Raw genomic sequence first — 21,809 nt, 5'->3', positions numbered from 1 at the left:
CTTGTTTGCTTTTACAACTGGCTCTATGGGCAGCCAGGGAGGGGCAGCACAGATGGATTTGGGCTTCGTTATTTTTTCTGCCTTTGTAACAGCTCATTTAAAATCACAAGGGCCTGAAGCCCAAGACAGATGGAATATACTTAAGAAAGAGTCAGTGTCTCATTCAACTCAAATACTTCCTAATGTGATGTAACTCTATACCTTTGTGAAAATACTTTAGGAGCTCTCATAAAAGTTTTATAAGTTTGTATAAAATGCATTGTTTTATATAACACCCGATTAAAGGTCTGGCATGAGCCATTATGTACAAAGTGAAGCAAAGAGCAGGCAGTCATTTGAAAGATGTTCTCAGCTCTGCAGAGAGCAACATTAGACTATGAGTGAACTTTTCCAGTCTCATCATTGCGTGTATAGCATATCAGGCCAGTCCCATGAACTAAGCTTGCTGTGAAATTGCTTAAGCTTGGTTTGAAAGAATCTGCGCAAGTAATATATCACCCTCTTGCAGCTCACCTTATCTTGACTGCTCTAATACTGCCACAAGGAGCCTTGCTTGCTAACATCAAAGACATGTTTTGAAAGCCTTTTGAGCTCCCTTTAAAGGGTTACAAAGATCCCCTGAAAATAAAGAGTTGGGTTATAGTGTGGGAAAAGCAACCCGGCCTAATGATTTAGGCAGTCCATTTGAGATGATATTAAAATTATTAGGAATATAAATGTGAATTAAGATGCAAAACAGAAAGTTTGAAAGTTTCCTAAAAGACTTAATGGAGTAATGTGTTTTTGCTTTCTTTCCATACGACCCCTTAATGCGACGGACACATGAAAAAATAATTTGCAGCAGAACGTCAGAGGTAAATGAACTTTATTTTAAAAAAGAAAGGTTTATCACACAAGGCAAGAAAGAGAAGAAATGCAAACTGCTATGAACAGACCACAGGACTCCCCAACCCCCCCCCCCCCCCCCCCCCCCCACTGGCAGCAAAGGGGTTCTCGTTACAAACAAATCAAAGGAGCAAGACAACAAGACTCACATTGTTCTGATTGTGTTTACTTACACTAAAAACATTAAAACCGGACAATCTGAATGTACAGTATAAGACAGACAGTTTTGATTTTCACATGGATCCAAACACAGAACCTCATACTAGCGTTTTTTTTTTTTTTTTTTTTTTTGCTTTTTGTTTTTTTACATTTAGTCGACGGTACAAATGAAACAGGAAGGTTTACGGCTATGCAATACATTTGATTGATCACTTTAAGACAGACTATACATGTTGCAATGGGCACTTTGAGGGGAAAACAGGCTCGAAGAAAGAAAAAAGAAGAAGCAAGGTCCCGTCCGGGTTTTTTTTATTGAAGTAACATCAAACCTGCTTGTTGAGGTAAGCATGCCATGAGGGAATACGAAGGAAGCGATTCCCTTTAAAAGGGACTCCCTTAACCATATCCCCACTCACTTTGTAATTCGCCTTGACAGTAAATCAATTCTCAAGCCTGGCCCCTTGGACTCCTCCAACCCTAGGTCCTCCTCTCTCAACATTCCTGCACACATGAATCACTCCAACTCCTGGCTTCTAGAAGGCATTTCCTGCCCGGCCCTCTCTCTCTTTCTCTCTGTCTGACTCCTCTGCTGAAAGCTGGGCAGGAACCCGCCGAGCTTTGATTTGGACCCAGAGGGAGAGAGGGAGGAGAGCTCGGCTTAACACAGGGCCCTGGCTCTGGGACCGCTCTGAAAGAGAGACATGGAGACTTCGGGGTGTGATGGGAGATGCCTGCACACCCAAGCAGGGATTTAGTGCTTTATCCTTCAAATTGCAATATGAGCAGCGGACCATATTCCAATGGCAATATCACTCCTAGCGCAAAAAGTCCGCCTTAAGGGAGCGCCCCCGGTTCGGATTTAAGTATACATTCTCTCTAAGACAGATGTTCATTATTATTTCAGTTTTGAGACCACTTAACGTGGAACATCATCACAGATTTCTGAGAACAGTGGAGTATGTAGTGTTTTAAATTCTTTAACAAACTTTATAACTCTCAAAGTTAAAGTGAAGAGCTTTCAAATATTTAATGGCAAAAATGTACACAATGGGGACATAAGTTGGCTCTTCAAAGCTGTACACCTGTTCAACCGTCCCCTCTAGAAATCATCTTTGATGCTAAATCCAAAGTATATGTACATACAACTTTTTGTCAGTTGAGAGGAGTCTAGACGACCAAAGCAGCTCTTAAAAAGAACGGTCTAAATTGTCTTCTTATTATATACACAAAAGTGAAACGTACATATTTTACAGAAATCACTACACAAAGATCACAAACAGAGAGTCTTAGAGTGTGGGCTGCAGCTGAGTGAAAAGGGGTCATATGTCGTGACAGGGAGAGCTGGCCTACTGTGCAATGGCTGCTGTGTATGTGTGTGTGTGTGTGTGTGTGTGTGTGTGTGTAAACTGAAGAGGTGTAGATGTTTGTGGAGACTTGTTTATCTGCGAATGTTGCGAGTGTGTGATCTCATCCTCTTCCCTTCTCAGATCATGGCCCTTATCACCAGCCGTCCTTTGACCTGGTGAAGATAGGTGCTCTGCTCTGCCTCTAAGCCCTGATTGGTCAGACCCTCATCCTCACTGTCAACCGGCTCCTCCTTGACCTTGATGACCCCGTAGTGAGCGTCGGGGAGCTCGCCACTTGAGCCACTGCTGCTGCTGCTGCTCAGCGTGTGCTTCCGGATGACTCCTCCAGGGGGCAGCCTGTCCTCCTGCATGCTCTCTGTTAGCTCTCTGTGCTGCTGCTCCTCCTGCTCTTCCTCCGACTCCTGCAGGTGTGCATTGGGCTGACGTAACTGCTCAATGGACTTGGATAGCAGCTGCAAAACACAGCGGCTCCACATTAATGATGACATCCTGCAGCCAATGATCTTTAAATATCAACTTATTATCAGAGCAAAGCAGAAAGAAAATTCTTTTTTTATATTTCATACCAACATTCTTGTAATTTCTCCTTCAAGGTTTATTTTGACTCTAACTATCGAGTTACACTAAATTCTATCTTTGACAAGCTGGAATTGAACCCACAGCTGCTGCAGGAAGGACACTATTTCATATATGGGACACCTGCTCTACCCACTAGGCCACCAGGCACCCCCGAATTGACTTAATAATTATCATAAACAATATTAAACATGCAAATGGGTCCAAAGAATAGCAGTAGGATTTGTTTAAGACATTTTAAAACAAAGGCACAGTCTTCAGCTGCCTCTTCATTGCCATTTAATAATACTTTGCTATTTTCAATCTATTTGGATGTCAAAAAACAAACAAAAACACTTAATGAGACATATCCTCACATGCCAAATATCTAATGAAATCACTACATCAAACTCGTAACACTCTCCGTTACCATATATATAACCCACAAATGTGTCATATCCACATTAACTTCTAAACTCTTATTTGACAGCCATGAGTATTTGTACTGACAACTGTTAACAACCAGCTGTACCCACATGTAATAAAGCTACTGAAGCTTTAATCATTTAAAAAGGCAACTGTCAAACTGACAAAGTTTATGGTTAGTGGCTTTAGCAAATTATATTTTAGGAGGTTTAGAACTGGAAACAGAATAGCCATTGTTCCAGGTTTTTATGTGAGTTAACACTTTTCAATAATAGTGGCTGCCCCAGGTAAGTGGATCAGTGTCACTCACTTGCTTTATTTTATAAAGACCAGTTCAGAATGTACAAAGTCCTGCCTACAGTAAATCATGTTTTCTCCGGTAAATTGAGGCTAACAGTGGCACCGAGGTACAAGGTGAAGAGAGCATGTTATTGTTTAGGCTTGCTGAGGAGGCTATGAAGAGAGCATATGACACTGTAAAGGCAGCAGTTTAAAAGCCTGTCATCATCCAAATTTATGTGTGTTTCATCTTACTTACATCAAAGATCTTTTAATCAATCAGAGTATTAATTCTTTTGATTGACAGGTGCACCTGTAGCTAAGTAGCAGAGACATCAAAATGTTGAAGGGACATTTCTGCATTCATTAAAACAAGTTAAATAGCTGTAAAACTAGATTTTCCAGAGCGAAATAATGCAAAATTTGTTCTTAAATATTCGTTACCAGAAGCAGAGGCATGTCTGTTGACAAAGTAACTCTGTGCAGAGGGATGTTTCTGTGTCTGGCAGCTCTGCTCAGTTTAGAATTACTGTAATGGTGTCATGATTTAATAAGTCTGCCACAAGAGGGCTCCAAGAGCAGGAGTGAGAAGCGCCTACCCCAGCTGATAACCAACAACATTACTGTCTACAGAATGTAGGCCTTATAAAAATACCCTTTCAGCCATAAGAATTAGCCTTCTTAGCTTGGCATTCGTAAACACTGCTCATGCCGCTTCCTAAAATCCCTAAGCTCTTGTAAATTTCCATCAGTGCCCCCTACTGTTGCAGGCACTGAAGGACGTTTAAAAACAACCGTAGACAAGCCTCTGCTAGGAAATTAATTAGGGCAATGTTTCGGAGATCCCTCTCAATAAACACTGAGGGCTCATCCCTGATTAGTGGCCATTTATAACCTCCACTTAAAGAGGCTTTACTTGCGATCTCATTGGCCTGAGTGATCAGAGCAGGGCCTGTTCACGTGTTTCTAGACAAGATGTCGCAATTATTCCAAAGCTCTTTTCAAATCAAATCAACTTCACAGGGTACTTTTCAATAATTACAGCTGATATTAAAACTAATTTCAGCTGCCTGGCACTGACACGTGTTGGCTATTTTTAGTGTTACAGAGGAATTCAAACAGAAACTGCAGCAGTTAAAGCTGTACATCTGACCTGTACAACTCAATAAGTGCTTGTGGTGCTTTGTGCTTTTTATTACTTCTAGGTAAGAGTTGCTCTATAGTTCCCATGGCTCTTTCAGGGCCCAGCATTGGGACACATCAGTATGTGAGCTCACACAATGCTGCCTTTCACAGTGTCTGCCACCTCACACACGTCCCTCACCAGAATAATTACACTCTGTGTATAGCGAGGTCACCTCGGCCAGCTAACAGAAACACAAATATTGCCACAGAGGAACAAAATGTATTCTGGGCACTTTTCCTTCATTTGAACTTAGCTGAATTGAATTTCACAGAGTTAGCATGTGAACAACACTGATGCCTTAAGCTATAATAACAGAATTAGTGCAGGGGAAGCATTTCTTCCCCATTTGAAGTCAGGCAGAAGTTCTTTGCTTCGCAGAAATAACACCAGGATTCCAGGGAAGAACAGACAACAGCTCGAGTCTGTAAACCTGAGCTACCACAAATGCTTCTACAAAATACTAAAAATAGATCAGCATTTGTGTGCTTAAAATGATTAAATCAGACTCCCTGCAGTAAAGTAAGACCTCACGAGACCTAAAGAGAAATGGGGAATGCTGCGAAAAGCAATCTGAAAGTCAAAATCATCCCCTGTGATTTGAATATTGATGAGTAGCACAATACCTTATTTATATGGATCTGCTGCTGGTACTGTTTCTGTTTCTCCAGGAAGTGCTGGTGTTGCTGCTGGATGACAAGCTGGGCCAGTGTGTTCTGAGGCAGTGGTGCAGACTGGGTCCGGTTCAAGGGCCGGTGTTTTGGTAGTTTAGGCCGACTGCTGGAGGGGCGATCCTTCATGGCCAGAGGGGACTGAGGGTGGGAGGAAATGGTGCCTTGGCCTTGACAGAAAAAAATCGAAACTAGTATTAAGTTTCTTTTCAAGTCAAATTGGACTTTAATTTAAAGTACAGCAATATGTAGCATGATGAATGGCAACCTAATGTAATGTTTAACATCCTGTGATGCAGTCTCACCAGAGGAAAGCATCTTCTGCTGCCTCATCTGCTCCTTCTGGAGGAGGTGTTGGAGGAGGGCCTGGTGACTGGGGCTCACTTTAGACTCAAGGCCTGTCTGAAGGGGCACGGGGCCCAGCAGGTGACCGGGCAGCCCATGCTTGATTTCTGTCGATCTGTCCTTCAACCCAATGGCAGCCTGAGAGAAGAAACCAAGACGACAAAGTAATGGTCATTAATTCACACTACACATGTGGTAGTACTGGTATTGGTAGTCACTTATAATGACTTGTGGGACACCCGTACAGTGCCTGTTGAAACTGTGCCTGTTCAGAACAGGCTAATTGCTTGGCCTCTGGTATTGCTGCTTGCAACTTTCTCGAGAACCGCTCATCTAAACAATCTAACATTTGACACTGCACTTCCTTGAGTCCTGAGCAACACACCTGCCATGACATAGTTGCTTCCCTTAACAACACAAGAGTACATCATCGTTTGAATGTAAAAGCTCACACAAACATTTTAGGGCCTCGGTAAAGTAAAAGCCAGGATATTTCTGGGAACAAAAGCTACAAGGCTCATGCTTGAAATGTTTGAGTTTGCTACAGTCTCTGTTTCTTCTTCTGTTCTTGAATGCAGTGTGGCAAGCAACAGGAAGTGAGCTGTAGCAAACAACAGAGAGCGAGCTGTACCCAGCATGCAGTTTGGCGTTATACCGATAAATAGGGCTCCCCTCTCAATACACTACACAGTGTGTACTTCTGACAGTAGTAACACACTTCTCGTAAATATGTCTGATCACAAGAGCTCACATGCCACACCGCACTTCCTTGGGTCCTCAGCAATACACCCGCCAAGTGTAAAGTTGATAGGATGAACGGTTGTCGAGAAATCAAAGGAGAGACATACAGACAGACAGACAGACAAAGACTCTTTTCATTTTGGTTAGATCAAACGGGTTCATTTTGACAAGCCAAATTCAATAGTATCAACTGTTTTTTTTGTGAATGAAAATGATTCTTGTAGCTACAAATGAGGCAATGATGAAATCAGAGACCATCAATGGTTAGAAGTCCCTGCAGCTGATGAACAGGCCGCTGTGGAATGTGCCTGAGAGCTAAAAGATGATATATCATGTGCTGTGTTATCAGGAGTTGCACTTGAGTGGACTTGGCCTTTTAAAAAGCTGTGATAAATGAGGTAATAGAGGAAGATAAGAGCATGCCTGACACAAGACACTGCAGAACAATATTTATCTAAGGGCGATAAAACCATTTGGGGCCACAGGTCAGTGACCTGTGGTCGTACAGAGAACCCAGACAGCCACTGATGGCAGGTTTTTCAACTCATAGACTTAGCAGAAAAACTTGCCACTCGTGAACCACTAAACTGGTGTATTAAGGAAGATTTTAAATCATGTCAAATCAAATCAAATCAAAACACACGTTATCTAAGAATATCTGAAAAATTTGTACTTACACTAATGGGCGAGGATGCAGTGGAAAGCCCCAAGGAGATGTTGGGTAAGGAGGGAGATGTGTATAAGCTCAGCATCGACACAGAGCCCTCAGGTCGGAACAATCTGGGCTGGGAAGGCCATCTCTGCATCAAACACAAAGGACAGAGCAAAGACAGAGAGATTTAGGAGGAGGCGACAGATTTAAAAATCCACTATGGACAATTTCAAAAGACAACATGAGCAGTGGCATAAATGTTAATGCACTATGACGAACAACAGCCCGCCCTGCTGCAAAGGGAAAGGTATGAGTTTTCATGATATAAAGGAGTGGCGTGCAGCAACAGTTTCCTGGAGCGTCACAGAATGGCACCAGTGAGGATGATACGCTATTATAAAACACTGCACCTCTAAATCTACCGCTCCACCCTCAGTTCTTCAGTCCCCAGTCGGCCTGCTGCCTGTTCTTACTCCCCGGTCCCCACCCTCAGGCTACTCTCTCAGAGAACATCAGCACTGGGGCATACTTCCTGTACCCAGCAGAGAAGCAGGCCAGCATGTGGTTTTGGAACAGCCATGTTTATCCTTCCAACCCCTACCAGTACTCAGTGACCTGTATGTGGATATCCGGCCCATATTTGACCCGAGGGACCCGTTCCCTCTGAAAAAGGATACCTAATGTAACGGTGCACAAACATGCCTTGCTTTTGCAACAGGCATGAGGTCTACGGGCAGCCCCACAGTCCACCAATGACTTTCATGAGAGCCTCAGCTCGGGCTGATACAATAGCAATCCTGTGTGTTTATGTTGTTAGAATGTGGGTGTCTTTGGCTACCAGTGCCTGGGATATCAATTAAACTCCACAGTTTGTCTGCCTCCCTAAGCGCCAACCTTCAGCCTGGTGTCAGGGCGTCTCCCCCTTCTCTGTGTCGCTGGACATCCCTGGGAGAGTAAACATCGACGGTTAAGGAAAACACAGCTGTTCTGTTAAGATTGTTCAGAGATGTGTCATATCTGCCACCCTCTATAATGGTCTGCTTTGTAAGCTCAGTCCAAGGGGAGCTCTGGTCAGTAACTCAGCCATGAATCCATTGCAAAACGCCTCTGAAAAACTCAGAGGAGGCATGCCGCCAAGCCAATGACAGAAATACAATGACAAGCCAACAGCAACCTTACAGCCAAACTAAAGATGTTTTTTTTTTTTTCAAAACATAAAACTGATTGTACAGCACATCTGGAAGAAAAATGTTGGATAGCAAAATGTGCAGCTTTAATGTGCAGCATTAATTTCTACTGTTGTTTTTGCACTACATAATGTGTCATCTTTACATAAGCAAACTGGAGGTAATCAGACATGTGGGTCAAGCTGTGCCTCTTTAATGTCAGTGTGGGGAGCCATTTTCACTGGAGTGTAACAGACAGAGGACAACTGGCTGTTTTTATAGCTGCAAGCAGAAGGGCAGACAGGCATTTAGTGCCCTGACATCAAAGTATAGTTTTGATATTCAAATGATTTGCATGCAGAATAACAACAGCCATATGACTTTTGCTTCATTTTTTGGCAAATCAAAAGCAGTGTTGATGATTTATAGACATACCTCAGTTTTTGTGGTAGTAGGCAGAGAGGAGGGCCCATTTTCAGCCCCCAAGGCACTGGAGGCCCCTATGGGAGAGCTGGGGCCGGAGCCGGGGGCACTGTTAGTGGGCGTAGAGTCTACAAAACATCAAGAAGTTTAGACACAGTATGCATGCTCACACTCTACACACAACACACATACACAGAGGCTTGGCACAACAGCTGCAGCCTCACAACAGTTTAATGTGTACGGTCATGGCTGCCTGATTACAATGGTCTTTCTTTCATGAAAGTGCAATGACCATAATATGCTACTGCATTGCAAAATGACTGATTATTATGCAGCTCTGTAACAACTACAACTATGATACAGGCTTGTATTGTTCTTGCACAACATTTAAAGCACTAGATAATAAGTTGTAGACAATTTTCAGCACATGTTGTAACAAGAAAAAAAATGTCAACACATAGCCAGAAACATTACATACCCATTAGTTCCAGAGCCCTCTTCTTGTAAGGAGTCATGATGTTTCCATCTCTTCTCTTTAGCATCGGGCTGCTCCTCCTTTCCGCTACCTTCTGCTTCAGTCTGGATCGTACCTTCAGGTTGGGCTCAGAGGCTAAAAATGAAGAAACAGACATTTTTTTTCCTGTTAGTCTCAATTCACATTTTTTGGACGATAAAGAAGCCCCACCAAATGGAGATAGATTATATAGTCATGTGAGTGTGCTGTTTTTACAGAGTCAAACAGTGTGCTTTGATACTGCCTGAGTGAAATGAACATTATCAAAGAAAATAGTAACACTGTAAAATAAGAGGAAACTTAAGGAGAAATAAAGAGACTATAAATCAGTTAAAAAATAAGCAATGTTGTCACGCTTGGACATTTAACAATTTCGGTTTCAGAGAAATTCAGAGCAGGTTTCAGATAAATTAAATGAGTCAGGATTGGGCCCATTTCCACCTCATCTGGACTAAATTAGGTTGAGCAACACACAGGCTCAAAGTGAAATAGTCCGCTACCTGCCGCCCTGGTGACCACAGTCTGATACAGTAGCAACAGTTAAACTAACACAAAAACATGGCAGATGTTTCAGGCTCTCCCCACGCCCCCTCCTACTAATGCAAAACAGAGATACCCAAATACACAGTCTGAACACACTCCAATGTCACACACACACACACACACACACACACACACACACACACACACACTCTCTCACACACACAGCTTGGCCTGAACTGATCCAGATTTACAAATCCAGTCCATCAGTGCTGACAGAATTGCTGATGTAATATTCTTCACAACAGACATATTGCTTTCAAACTTTTCAGCTGGTAATAATGATGGATTTAAAAACATTTGTCAAAAATTGGCATTTTGATTCACTTTATATTATTAAATCATTTTTAAACCTCTCTCCAACCACGGTATTTTCACTGAGCATAGATGCTCTTTTCCAGGAACGCCTTATTCCACGCTAATACTGTTACACACCACTGATGACTGTCATCCGTGACATACTGAAACAAAGCTGATGACATTGAACTGAAAAGTTGAACATAGGGGGGAAGTGTAGTCATTGCACAACCAAGTCTTATTTGACCCACGTTTTTTTGCCTTTGCCTTTACTTCTAAACAACTTACAGAAAAGTTTAAATACTACAAAGGGGCATAACCAGGAACTTATGAAATACTGAGGTTACATGTCTTTATAATCCCTTTACTTTATGATAAAATTTGTGAACTGAGAATGTAATAGAGTGGTGCAGGAAATTAGTCCTAAAACCTAGAAATGAGTTGGCATTTTTGCACTCCCACTTCCCTTGTCTTGAAGTAAATGGTATTTTTGAATGGGTTTTTTGTTAGATGCCTGAAATAAGGTCTGTGGTTAACACAAGCTCATGAGACTTTTACCTTACAACATAAAATATGTCAGTAAATACCCCACCTGTGAGTTTTGAAACTTTTACGTGTCTTAAAAGAGGTGGTTACTAACAAGTGGCTAAATGAGATTTCAGGACATTATCACTGACAACACCGCTTTACAGCCTCACTTTATTTTAAGTATTCAAATAAGCAGATTTGCAACACCTGCAATCATGTACGTGCATGCATCCACACCTTTACACATTCACAGACACACAACCTCACAAACACTTGTAACTAGTGCAGTAATGTCTTCTAAGACAACCTGTTCATTACTTATGAAAGGGTACATGGCAAAATGGTGTGAGTGTATATGTCTGTCTGTCTATCTGTCTGTGTGTGTCTTTCTATAAAGTTTGCTCATATTATCTGAATCCATTTAGAAGTTATGCGCCTTTTTGTCACAGGCCGCTCCCAGTGCCTCTTCCCCTTTAGGCCATTAGCAGAAACCCAAAAACACACCTTCACACACACACACACACACTTGACTTCCATGCCAAATTTCAACCACCTGGGGAAAAAACTGCGGCTGCCAAAGGGTGGGGAAATTTTTGTGGACCGACTAATGAACAGAGCAGCCTAATGGTAGTTACATATACAGCTCTGCCAACCTCTCATAAAATAAGACAATATCACTAATTAGTAAACCAGTCTGAAAAATGTGATGTGTGTGGCACAGATGCAGCTATGGAAAGATTACATAAATCAAAAGATGTGAAATAATGTGGAGGTTGAATCTAGGCAAGCAGGAAACAAGCTTTAATAATGAAAGCATCTGTTATGTGAATGCAAGTCTTTTGTGCCTGGCTGTTGAGTCGTGCTCCCGTCTAGTCACAGTGACAGTGACTCACTAGGTCAACACGTCTCATATGGACATCCCATCAACCCTTTGGACATGGAATCCCACAGCTAGCCTTACACACTCAAATAAACAAGCAGAATAGATAAGCTGGTCTTTTGACAGAAAGCCAGAGCACAAAGCTGTATTGAAGTTATGTAAACCTGTTACACAATAGCCAACCTGTTTCAATTATTTAGTTCAGATCAATAATTAAATAGGTCTTTTGCGACATGTACAACATACTGCTATACATGGGGAAGTGAGGCTGTGACTGCAGGGAGGAGGAGGAGGAGAGGGAGCGGTGATGGGGGCACAGCTAGGAGAGTGGGCCAGATGCTGCTATTTCTGGCTTTTGTCAAAAGCAGCAAAACCCTCTTCCCTAATACGTGGCACAGACCTCTAATCCTGTGGGTGTGAGGTAGAATGAAAGAGAGCGAGGGAGGAAGAAAGGAGGCAGCAGAGATAAATGGAGAGAAAATGCTGCTGGGAGTCATATGAATCTGCTTCACGCCCTGCTGCCTTGATTGCTTTCTATTTTTACACACTGCTGCCACCAAGCTACGCATCCCAATTGGTCGCCACGGGAACGCCAGACAGCACCTCGGGAACAAACACTTTCTCACTGGTCTCCATGGAAAAAAAAAAGCCCTGATGCACAGTGCAACAGGAGGCAATGATGGCAGCTGCAAAGCACATACACTGAACACCTGGGTCACTTCTGCTCCGACTTCTCAGTTAACGGAAACATACAGTAATGGCTGCAATATACCAGAGTCATAAATCAATCACCTTATTACATTTGAAAGTGGTGCTGCAGGGCTCGTGGCTGTGCAAGTGAATGTGTTATGCTATCTCGGCTTAATCTGAATTTTAACTCCACTGTCACATTGAGTGTCTGCGTCCATGAGAGTGTGGACCTGGACAGATGGCTGTGTGGAAAGCTGAGGTGTGTGTTCTGTACATAAAGAGGCCTGCTATGCATTTTCCCTGACACTCTGGTTTAAAGTGATGCTGACACTGATGAATTAATGCTCAGTGTTTGCTGTTTCTGTAACAAAATAAACGCTTAAACCAAAGCTAAGATACAGTCCTTCAGAGTTTATATATTCTGTGTTGTCAGATCAGCAACTTCAATTCCTTCATCAATGCCTCTGATACACAAGATCAGGTAACTGCACCAAACTTTACTTTGATATGCTTTGGGCTGTACAGTTTTGCCTTTGTGGGATTATTTTTGAAAATCTTTCCTGCACCTGCTGAATGCACACATTTGGTAACTGGGTCAAGACCAGAGAGGGTGTTGCACTTCTTACTGCTAAGCTGCAACTATTCTTGCCACAGACTATCGCGTGCCCTCTGTCCAGTCTATTCTAGGCCCTGGAAGTGAAACAAAGAGGATATGTACCAAGTAAACAAGCTAATTACGTGAGGTTCTTTAAACTAGTTTTTGAACGGGTGAAATAAAGCCAAGGGCATTACAGCTCTGTTGTTGTTTTTAAGGATGATATAACTATTAATGGGACACCTAATAGTAGAGATCAAAGCACAGTGTTTACTTGAGGGGATATTTACAGGACTTACTGATCCATAGCTGAAACAGTTGTCTCTACAGATTATGTTTGTATTTTTTGGAGACTTTGAGGTTCTACTATAATGTCTATTCCTGTACGTACTAAATGTTGTGCTCAAAATGGATTGAAGCTAAATTTTATTTCAGTTTTTAAAGAGACTTATTGACCACCAGGCTGCATGCTACAAGCCATCATAAACTCATTGTGAACCTCAACCATAAAAAGATGGCGCTCAGCCCTTTGGCCGAATAAAGCAGTCGGGAGTCTAAAACGTGGAGCATTGGAGCCATCTCCACTTTGTTTTGAGAGAGCTATCTTTGCTTAAACAAACAGTCCTGTCGACGTTCATCCTGCTTGTGCCCGTCTTAACTCGGCAACACCTGCCAATCAGCTATCAGTGACAGCCAGTGGCTCAGGGAACAACACTACCTTTGTGTGTCCCCCTCGGGTGCCAAGCTCTCAGAGGACTTTAATAAAGACAGACAGGAAGTGGGGGAGGAAGGCCTAAGCAGGAAATGACCACATATAGATTCAGGAATCCAAAGAGCAAGAAATAGTTTTATCAGTGCGAGAGAGGCAGGCACAGCAGCGAGGAGATGATTTAACCATGAATAAAAAGATGAAAATGTTGAGACTGAAACTCAATCTGGCCAGTTATTTGTTTAAACATGCCTTTTTGTCTTCACAGTGAAAGACAAACAATGCTACCATAAACAGTCTCTCTGTTATTTTAGAAAACTGTCTTCAGCTAGTTATTATACTTGTGAGCCAGCTCCTTACCATATGGGTCTAAGGGCATATCCCAGAGATGCAAATATATATTTACATGAGGCATTTCTCTGTTCTGGGAAGATGTTTTGATTAAAAGAGATTACAATAAATAAAAGCTCTCAAAGCTTTCATTTACCTTTCTAATATTTATTTTTGCCATGCAGAGACTTTACAAGATATAATTCCTTTGCCTGATCTCTAAATTATGTATACAAGCAACATGACAGGCCTGCAGTTAAATAACTCAACAAGTATAATTGTTTTCCCATGTAATTAAAAGAGACACAGAAGGGAAGAGAACATAATGTAATTTGGTGACCTCATTGCAGAATTATGAAGTTTTTAGCTTGGCAAGCTTGTGCTTGTGCAAACCAAGAGGCAGGAATTATTCTTATTTATACAACCATCCCCAAAGGATTCCTCGAACTTTAAACCAACAAACCTGAGCTGCTTTTTGGTGGGAACCTGTGTCTTTTCAAAATAGCTTTTAAAGCCCATAACTCAGGAGAAATTAATCCGATTTAATTCTCCCATTTGCCACTAAACAGCTCAAAGAGGCCTTGGAACTGTGTTTATTATTGTAACATGGGGACAAATGTAGTTCCTTTTAAATAATGGCAAGGTAATTTCAGTACAAATAAGCCTAATTAAAATTTTAACTTAAGTGAAAACATACAATTTAGCTGTATTGTTGCATGTGTGCTTTAGAATAATCCGATAGGAATAAGGAAGGTTTGAGTTACTTTTCTGGCATGCGTCTCCTCTTATGAAAGTTTCGAGCCCTGGAGGGATGAGGCGGGGGGTGGGGGTGCTAATAACTGATGTTATTAGCAGGTCATAAGCAACCTCAGGAAATAGTCCATGGGTACACCGACCTCTTGACTGACAAGGGTCAAAAAGACACTCACTGTATTTATAACCCAGCGTAGTACATGTATATTTTTAACTGCAATCTTTTTTCACTAGCTGTGTGTCTATGCAGATTTATGCATGCATGTATATACGTGTGTTTGCATTTTGAAGCCTGTGCTGTGTGTGTGCGCATTAACAAACCTGTCTTCCTCAAGGGGAAGTCGTCCTTGCTCTCTACGGGTGATGGCAGAGTGTACTGGCAGGTGGGGGAAGTGCCGCCCAGAGGTGGAGAGCTTTGGTCCAGTGATGTGTGGTGAGAGGACCTGATCAGACAAAAATAGATCAAACTCATGAGAGGGCGATACGATGATGTGGATTATGTTTCTGTGCGATTTAAATATAGTAGTTGTGTGTTTATAAGTAACAGAAAATACTCACGTGTACCAGAGTTTTGGGTGGTGGATGAAAGAATGATTGACTCCATTGCTGGTGGGGTCCTTTGCGGATTTGCTCAACAGAAACTCTTGGAGTTTCTGCTTGACCTCGGTACTTGCCACTGCACCTGTGAGACCAAAAGACGGAACCAACAGGATTGGGGTCACCCTAGGGCTCTTACTCATGATATATTATTGCACAGATAATATTACATATCAAACTTTATCCCAGTGGTGGAGGGCAACAAAGTACATTTACTCAAGTACTGAACTGAAGCTCATATTCAAGGTAGTATTTTCATATTTATACTTTATTTTTAGAGGGAAATACTGTACTTTTTAACCCACTACATTTGTCTGGCAGAATCAGTATCTCCACTTGTGTTGATTTTAAATGTTTGTGTTAAACTGAAGGAGAAAGTGTTACTTTATGTGTCAAAAAATTCTCCTACTGCAAAGCTGTCTTGGATCAGTTGGAAAATGTATCGCCACAAAGCTGAAAACAGGGCTGTTTTTCTTAACATATTACTAGCTAACTTTTCAAAGATCCATTATCACAGGAGAGTGACGCCACAAACGTATGACGATCTTACAGAATATGATGCACTGCTGTAGATTAAACTACCCAATAGTATATAAAGGGGTTAAAATTAACACAAAATAAACATAAAGCAGCAATGCAGCACACACATTAATGCAGCAGTTACATTAATCCAGAAACATAGTATATAATAGTAAAACACTGATAGGGCACATTTTACGGCACAATGAGTATTTTTAGTGCTGTAAATACATTTTGCTAATAATACTTTTACTTAAATAAGGTTTTGAATGCAGGATTTCCTCGTCTTAGAATATTTACACAGTGTGGTATTAGTACTTCTGTCTGAATACTGAATACTTCCACTGCTTTAACCCTACTGTAACAGACTCCCTCAGCTATATCACATGTTACTTACTGCTGGAATTCAACACTGTCTTGAAGTAGATAAATTCCAGAGTTTTTTTTCTCCTTTATTTCTTCATACTGAGTTTACACTGTCTTCCTGAGCAGCCACCACTTATGTAGGAAGATCTCCCCCTAGTGGTCTCAAGGCACTATATTAGTTTCAAGCTGCTAAAGTGATACTGCAGAGAGATGTTCTTTCCCTTTGGAGGGTTACAGTTGCAGGGCACAGTTTCAAATTACCTGACCTGACAAAGTCATAAATGCTGTCTATTATTAGCTATAAGGTAAAAACAGAAATGAAATGCTATATATGAGGCTATTTTCATCGAGCTATAGAAAGACATTTTCTCCTTAATTCTAAGCTTAAATGTCACTGGCCAACCTTATGTCATCAGCAGCAGCACGTACTGCTTAAGTACCATGTCATCATTATATCATTATATTTGATGCTGGATATTCCTGTTCATCTGATGACTTAATTCATTTCAGCTTAGTAATGTGCCCAGTGCCCAGACATCCTCCAGGACACTTAGACCTAATATTGACAAATCTTGTCTACAATAGCCGAAGACATGAAATCGGAACAGCCCTGCTTATGAAGAGCAATCACATTGTCCCATGAAGTGTGAACATTAGTCTATACGTGAATGTTTAACCTTACTGCTATACTGCATAATATGATCCCACTGAAACTGCCATTAGTAGTAAGAGGATATTGTCTTAAAGGGCTGCTTCACCGAACAAGTAAAAACACATTTTCTCACAGTACTCGCAGATAGTTCTGGTTTTATACACATTAGCTTTTGAGATATCTGTATCTGCTGTCACCCCAGAGCAATGACACAATATTTTACCTCAACTGCCCTGCTGCTGGATATATTAAAACAATAACACCAAAAATATCTACGTGACTAGATGCAAGGGGTATGCAAGAAGCCTTACTAATCCTTACATTTTTATCTCAGTGGTTTGCAGTTAGCTTTGTCAAATACTATTGTGTGGGTGTTTTATTAAGGTACAGTAAACACATTACCACCGCAATGAGCAGCTATTGGTTTTGCATCAGCTAAGGGAGATCTGAATAAACAGTTTAATATCAAGCCAATGTAGTTTATGAAAATAAAATAGCATTTTATGGCTAATTATGGCTAACTTTCCTACAAAGGCTACAGTAAACCTATATTGTAGTCCTGCCACATGAATCGAAGGCTGTTATCCTATTAATAATGATGTAGAACATGTATATGACCCAATATGAACATACAAGTGGAGTTTTCAGCTGCAGTAAAGCTATTAAAGCTAAAGCTATCCAGCTGTTACATTAATATTTCGCTTAGGCCCCACTCTAAAGTAATGCATAAAAATGATAATGGAAATGCGAGGGTTACGATTTGGGGCCCCATGCTCGGTTTTGCCTCAGGCCCACAAAATAACTAATTCCACCCCTGATGGTAAGGAGATGGTGATGATGACGGTGTCAAGCTCTTACTCTCCCGGGAGCGCTCCTTGCCCCTGAGGATCAGGCTGGAAACATGCTGCTCTCGCCGATGCCTCTCCTGCTCCTTCTCCTGCTGGTTCTGCTGCTGCTGTTGCTCTAGACGACGCTCCTTCTCTGCAAGTTCCTGCTGCTGTTTCATGGCCTGGAGCTCGTGCTGGAGCTGAGAAACACGCAGGCCTCAAGTTAGCATGAAGAGAGCACACTGACAAATATGTTTTTGAAATGAAAATGGCTTATGTGAGCTTCTGCAGTTTCTCTATTTCTGTGATGGACTATTCTGTACTCGTCTGTAAAAACATAACTCACGCTGTTCTGTAATGTATTGCTCAACACCCTGCCTTGCTGTGCTAAGTTGTTTCTTCTTTTCTGCACTCTGTAATGTTGTCCTGAGCTATAATGTTTTCTACTGATCTGCAGTATGCCATGCTGCGTTGTGCTCTGCTGTTTTGTACACTGTGGTGCTATGCTGAGCCACTGTGTACACTGCTGTGCTGTCCTCCATGCAACTGTTCGGTGCAATGCTGACCTTGAGGTGCTCCTGGAGCTGAGCCTGGTGCTGACGGGTCAACTTCTCATGCTGCTTCTGGAACTCGCTGATTAGTAGCTGCTTCTGGATCTGCTGCTGCTTCTGAATGAGGAGCAGCTCCTGCTGCAGCTGCCTCTCCCACAGTCCCGGGTCCGAGCCTGACCCCAGCATCCTCAGATCTGTACGCAGGTCCAACGGAGATAAGGGTTCCACAGCCAATGGCACGTCTGACTTAATGTCTACTGCGGGCCACAGATGAAAGCAGAGAGAAAAAAAGAGAAAAAGGAGATTTGTTAGTCCCTTTATTGCACTTTTAACTGTATCAACTCAAATCCTGCAACCAGAGGTAGCTGTATATGGCAGTATATTGCTGCAGAGTAAAACATACTCAGAGTGAAAGAGGACAGGAAAATTAAGAGTCTAAAAAAAGAGACATGGTGTTTTAACAATGAAAAAAATAAAGCATGAGAGGGGAGCGAAAGAAGGGTCAGAAATGAAGAGCACAGCTTTCTCTGTTGTGATCCTCGCAAACCTGCAATTATAAGAGTTTCTATAAACAAACATGGGATCACATCCGTCAGCATACTGTGCGTCTACTGGGAGCAGCTGTATAACAGACTCAATGGACAGTTGGCACGAAATGTTCAAGTGGTCATTTAAAGTATTTACATAAACCCTATCTTCCCACTGTTTGATGAATAAATAAAAGGAAGGCCTCCATGTCTCTACCAGAACATCATGCAGATATATCCCTTGTTAACATACATGATTTAAGGCAAAATGTTTTTGTGCATGGAACCCGCATATGTTTATGAATTCATGTTCCTGTGATCTTTCCATTTCTGCTCTTGAGTGCAGACGCTGCAAAGTGTGCATCCGTAAAAACTGCCTTTGTCTTTGACAACTAGCTCCATTATAAGTAATTGCCAGATACAAAGTGAGAGGGCATCCCTTTGGTCTCCGAGCTCTATATATAGGTTGTTCCACAGAGAAAATCGATTGCAAGTTAAGAACATGGGAGACAGGGCTACTTCATCTCTCTATTCCATAGAGGATGATTAGTGATTGTATAATAATTTTCTTTATTGTTTTTATGCTTGTTTTCATCCACCCTGTATTTAATTGACTCCTTGCTACAGTAAGAAATGTTTTTTTCTTTCCACAAAATTACATCTTTGAACCATTTCAGATATTTAATAGTGTACTGAAGCCTATCTTTGATCAGTAATTAAACAAAAATGTCAAAATTACATATTATTTATGCTGATCATGATGTGACATTCAAGGACGGGTACGTATCGTCCAGACTGTATAATGTCTCTTCCATTTTGAGACCAGAGAAATATTCAAAGCTACTTAAAATTCCTGTGGCTAGAGGGAGATTTATTGAGTGCATTCATTGCTGTAATCTTCTCAAGGGTCACATCTGAGGGAACAAATACAAGCAATGTTACTACATCACCTGTTCTTTGGAAGCATGAGAGAAAACCAACACGTTAGGATTTATATGTTCACATGAATAACCTTGTGGTGGTCCTGTCATGCATTTATCCTCATAAACTACAATGAAATGCCAATAAAAAGGAGTTTAAACCTGCCAAAAGAAGCAGCGTCAGTCTACAGTAGCCATCAATTAGGAAGCAGTGCCCTCCTGTTCACTGATGCTGTGAAGCTCACTGGCGCCCATTTGTTTTGTCATGTAGCCTGTTTTTCATTGCCACCATTCCATGTGTATGCGGCGGTGATGATTATAAATAGAAACATAAAAGCAAGTGGCGCAATCCTGGTCTGTGACAACCCCCACACCCTAGTATCCACCACCCTAACTTGCCGCTGCCATGGCAACGCTGGCGACGTAATTATGTCTCCCCATCCTGCAGATATCGAGTCTCACTGCATGTCATCTCCTGCCTACAGTGGCAATGTGACATGTTGACTATTATATCAGCTTTTCAGCTCTTATATAAGAAAGGAGTCCCCAGCAGAGAGAGACAGAGAGAAAGCATTAAAAAACCTTCCGACACATACACACACAGACACACACAGACACACACACACACACACAGTAGAGATTCAGTGATAACTTGTCTTAAAACATGTTCAAAGAGTGAAGACAGCTAGAGGGGACTCCCATACTGTAATTTTTCTTTCTGTGTTCTAAAAACAGCTTCCATGAAATGACAGAGGAGGGCAATGGCTCGGCAGGCGCAGAGAACAGGCACCTGTAGAACAGACCCTTCTCTCCTGACAGGGAATATTAATCTTAGCTTGTAAGTACTTGACAAAGGACTCTTCTGTCTCGGGCACTGTTCCAGGGGCAGATGAGAACCTGTGAACCATTGAAGGGCTCAGAGAGTCAGACAGCCCTGGTGCTACTTTTGCCTAATGGACCTAAATATAGCAACAAAAAACACCTGCTGCCTGGGAGAATTCACCACTGAGATATCTAATTAATCTCATATTTCATTCTGTACCCTCACTGTGACTGGCATTAAGGATCTCCACTTTGATCAGTACATCAAGCTGAGCCTCCATCAGAAAATCTCAGACAGTGGTTTAACAGGATGGGAAGGGGGAGGAGGAAGAGGAGTGTGAAAGCTTAAGCCGCCTTTGATAATCAAGGCTGTATGAAATGGCCCTTGAGGAAACCACAACAGCCGCATGTGCCTGTTCTACTCTTGTCCGCTGTCTGTCCACTGTGTTAGCAAGAATCATGCTGGATGGGATGACAATGTTGAGGGAACATAATAAGGTCCTTAAGGTAGGCAGGCGTTGTTCGAGCTCTGCTGAAGCCTCCACCGAATGCATAATTTACAACTTACATTCCTCATGACTGACATTAATCTCCATGCTGATTGAGACAAAGAAAAAGTTAAAATATGCCTCTGTCTATGTACTTCACTCAACCACAGAATACATTAGCCCTACATATCTAGTTGACATATTAAAGTCAAATGCACCCTGAAACTAGTCTGAAACTGAAATTGTCTGCTTCTATATAACAAAAATACTCCTTAGGCAGAGGAGAATACGGAACCACCAGTAACTAGGGCTAAATATAAATGCTTTTCTGAGCAGGGTCTTAATATAGACAATGTGCGAAAGACTGTCACAGTTGCGAGGCCGCCTGCTCAATTTAACACGGGCAAAAATAAAAGCGCAGTGTTGCATTTATGTAACTTTCGGGTCACTTTTGAAATGATCGCTCGCAAAGAAGGGCCTGCCACTTCTGGTTCAGTGGTCCTATAGTGCCACTGGCAATCATGACCCCTGACATGAATGCTTTTTTTTTTTCCGGGTGAAAGTGAGGTGCATTCTGATTGGTAGAAAGTGCACAGACGTGTCTCTAGGCACTGGTAAACAAGAGATTTATGAATGACAGGTCCCAAATTTGTTTTTAGCACAAGGGAGCGACAAGCACCCGGCCCCATGCCCAAATTCCTCCCTGTGGAGGGTCTGCCAAGGGGGGATAGGGTGACTCATGGCCTGTGACCACACTCCCACTGCAGCGTCGCACCACCAGTGTCCCCAAAGTGTTTATTTCTATAACCGATCTGCCTCTCATTAGCCTTGGTGGTGGTTAGAGTGACAATC

At 42.0% G+C, this 21,809-nt stretch overlaps 1 protein-coding gene across 6 annotated transcripts in view; it reads right to left on the bottom strand.

Annotated features, from left to right (window-relative positions):
• Positions 1 to 848: 848 nt before the first annotated feature.
• Positions 849 to 21,809, bottom strand: part of hdac9b (histone deacetylase 9b) — a 40,564-nt gene continuing 19,603 nt past the window's right edge. For 4 of the 6 annotated variants that reach the window (XM_078171798.1, XM_078171799.1, XM_033641144.2 and 1 more), the window contains 10 exons: positions 18,216 to 18,457; positions 17,681 to 17,849; positions 15,247 to 15,370; positions 15,010 to 15,131; positions 9,331 to 9,462; positions 8,865 to 8,980; positions 7,289 to 7,411; positions 5,831 to 6,008; positions 5,481 to 5,695; positions 849 to 2,863 (listed from right to left, as the gene is read on the bottom strand). In XM_078171798.1, the coding sequence (XP_078027924.1) occupies positions 2,528 to 2,863; positions 5,481 to 5,695; positions 5,831 to 6,008; positions 7,289 to 7,411; positions 8,865 to 8,980; positions 9,331 to 9,462; positions 15,010 to 15,131; positions 15,247 to 15,370; positions 17,681 to 17,849; positions 18,216 to 18,386 (1,686 nt within the window). In that variant the 5' untranslated portion in view covers positions 18,387 to 18,457 and the 3' untranslated portion in view covers positions 849 to 2,527. The remainder of the gene's footprint in view (positions 2,864 to 5,480; positions 5,696 to 5,830; positions 6,009 to 7,288; positions 7,412 to 8,864; positions 8,981 to 9,330; positions 9,463 to 15,009; positions 15,132 to 15,246; positions 15,371 to 17,680; positions 17,850 to 18,215; positions 18,458 to 21,809) is intronic. The other 2 variants (XM_078171796.1, XM_078171800.1) reach the window with 1 other exon arrangement.

This window comes from Epinephelus lanceolatus, chromosome 10 (assembly GCF_041903045.1).
Source record: "Epinephelus lanceolatus isolate andai-2023 chromosome 10, ASM4190304v1, whole genome shotgun sequence".
Lineage (NCBI taxonomy): Eukaryota > Metazoa > Chordata > Actinopteri > Perciformes > Serranidae > Epinephelus > Epinephelus lanceolatus.
This window is presented reverse-complemented; position numbering and strand designations above follow the sequence as displayed.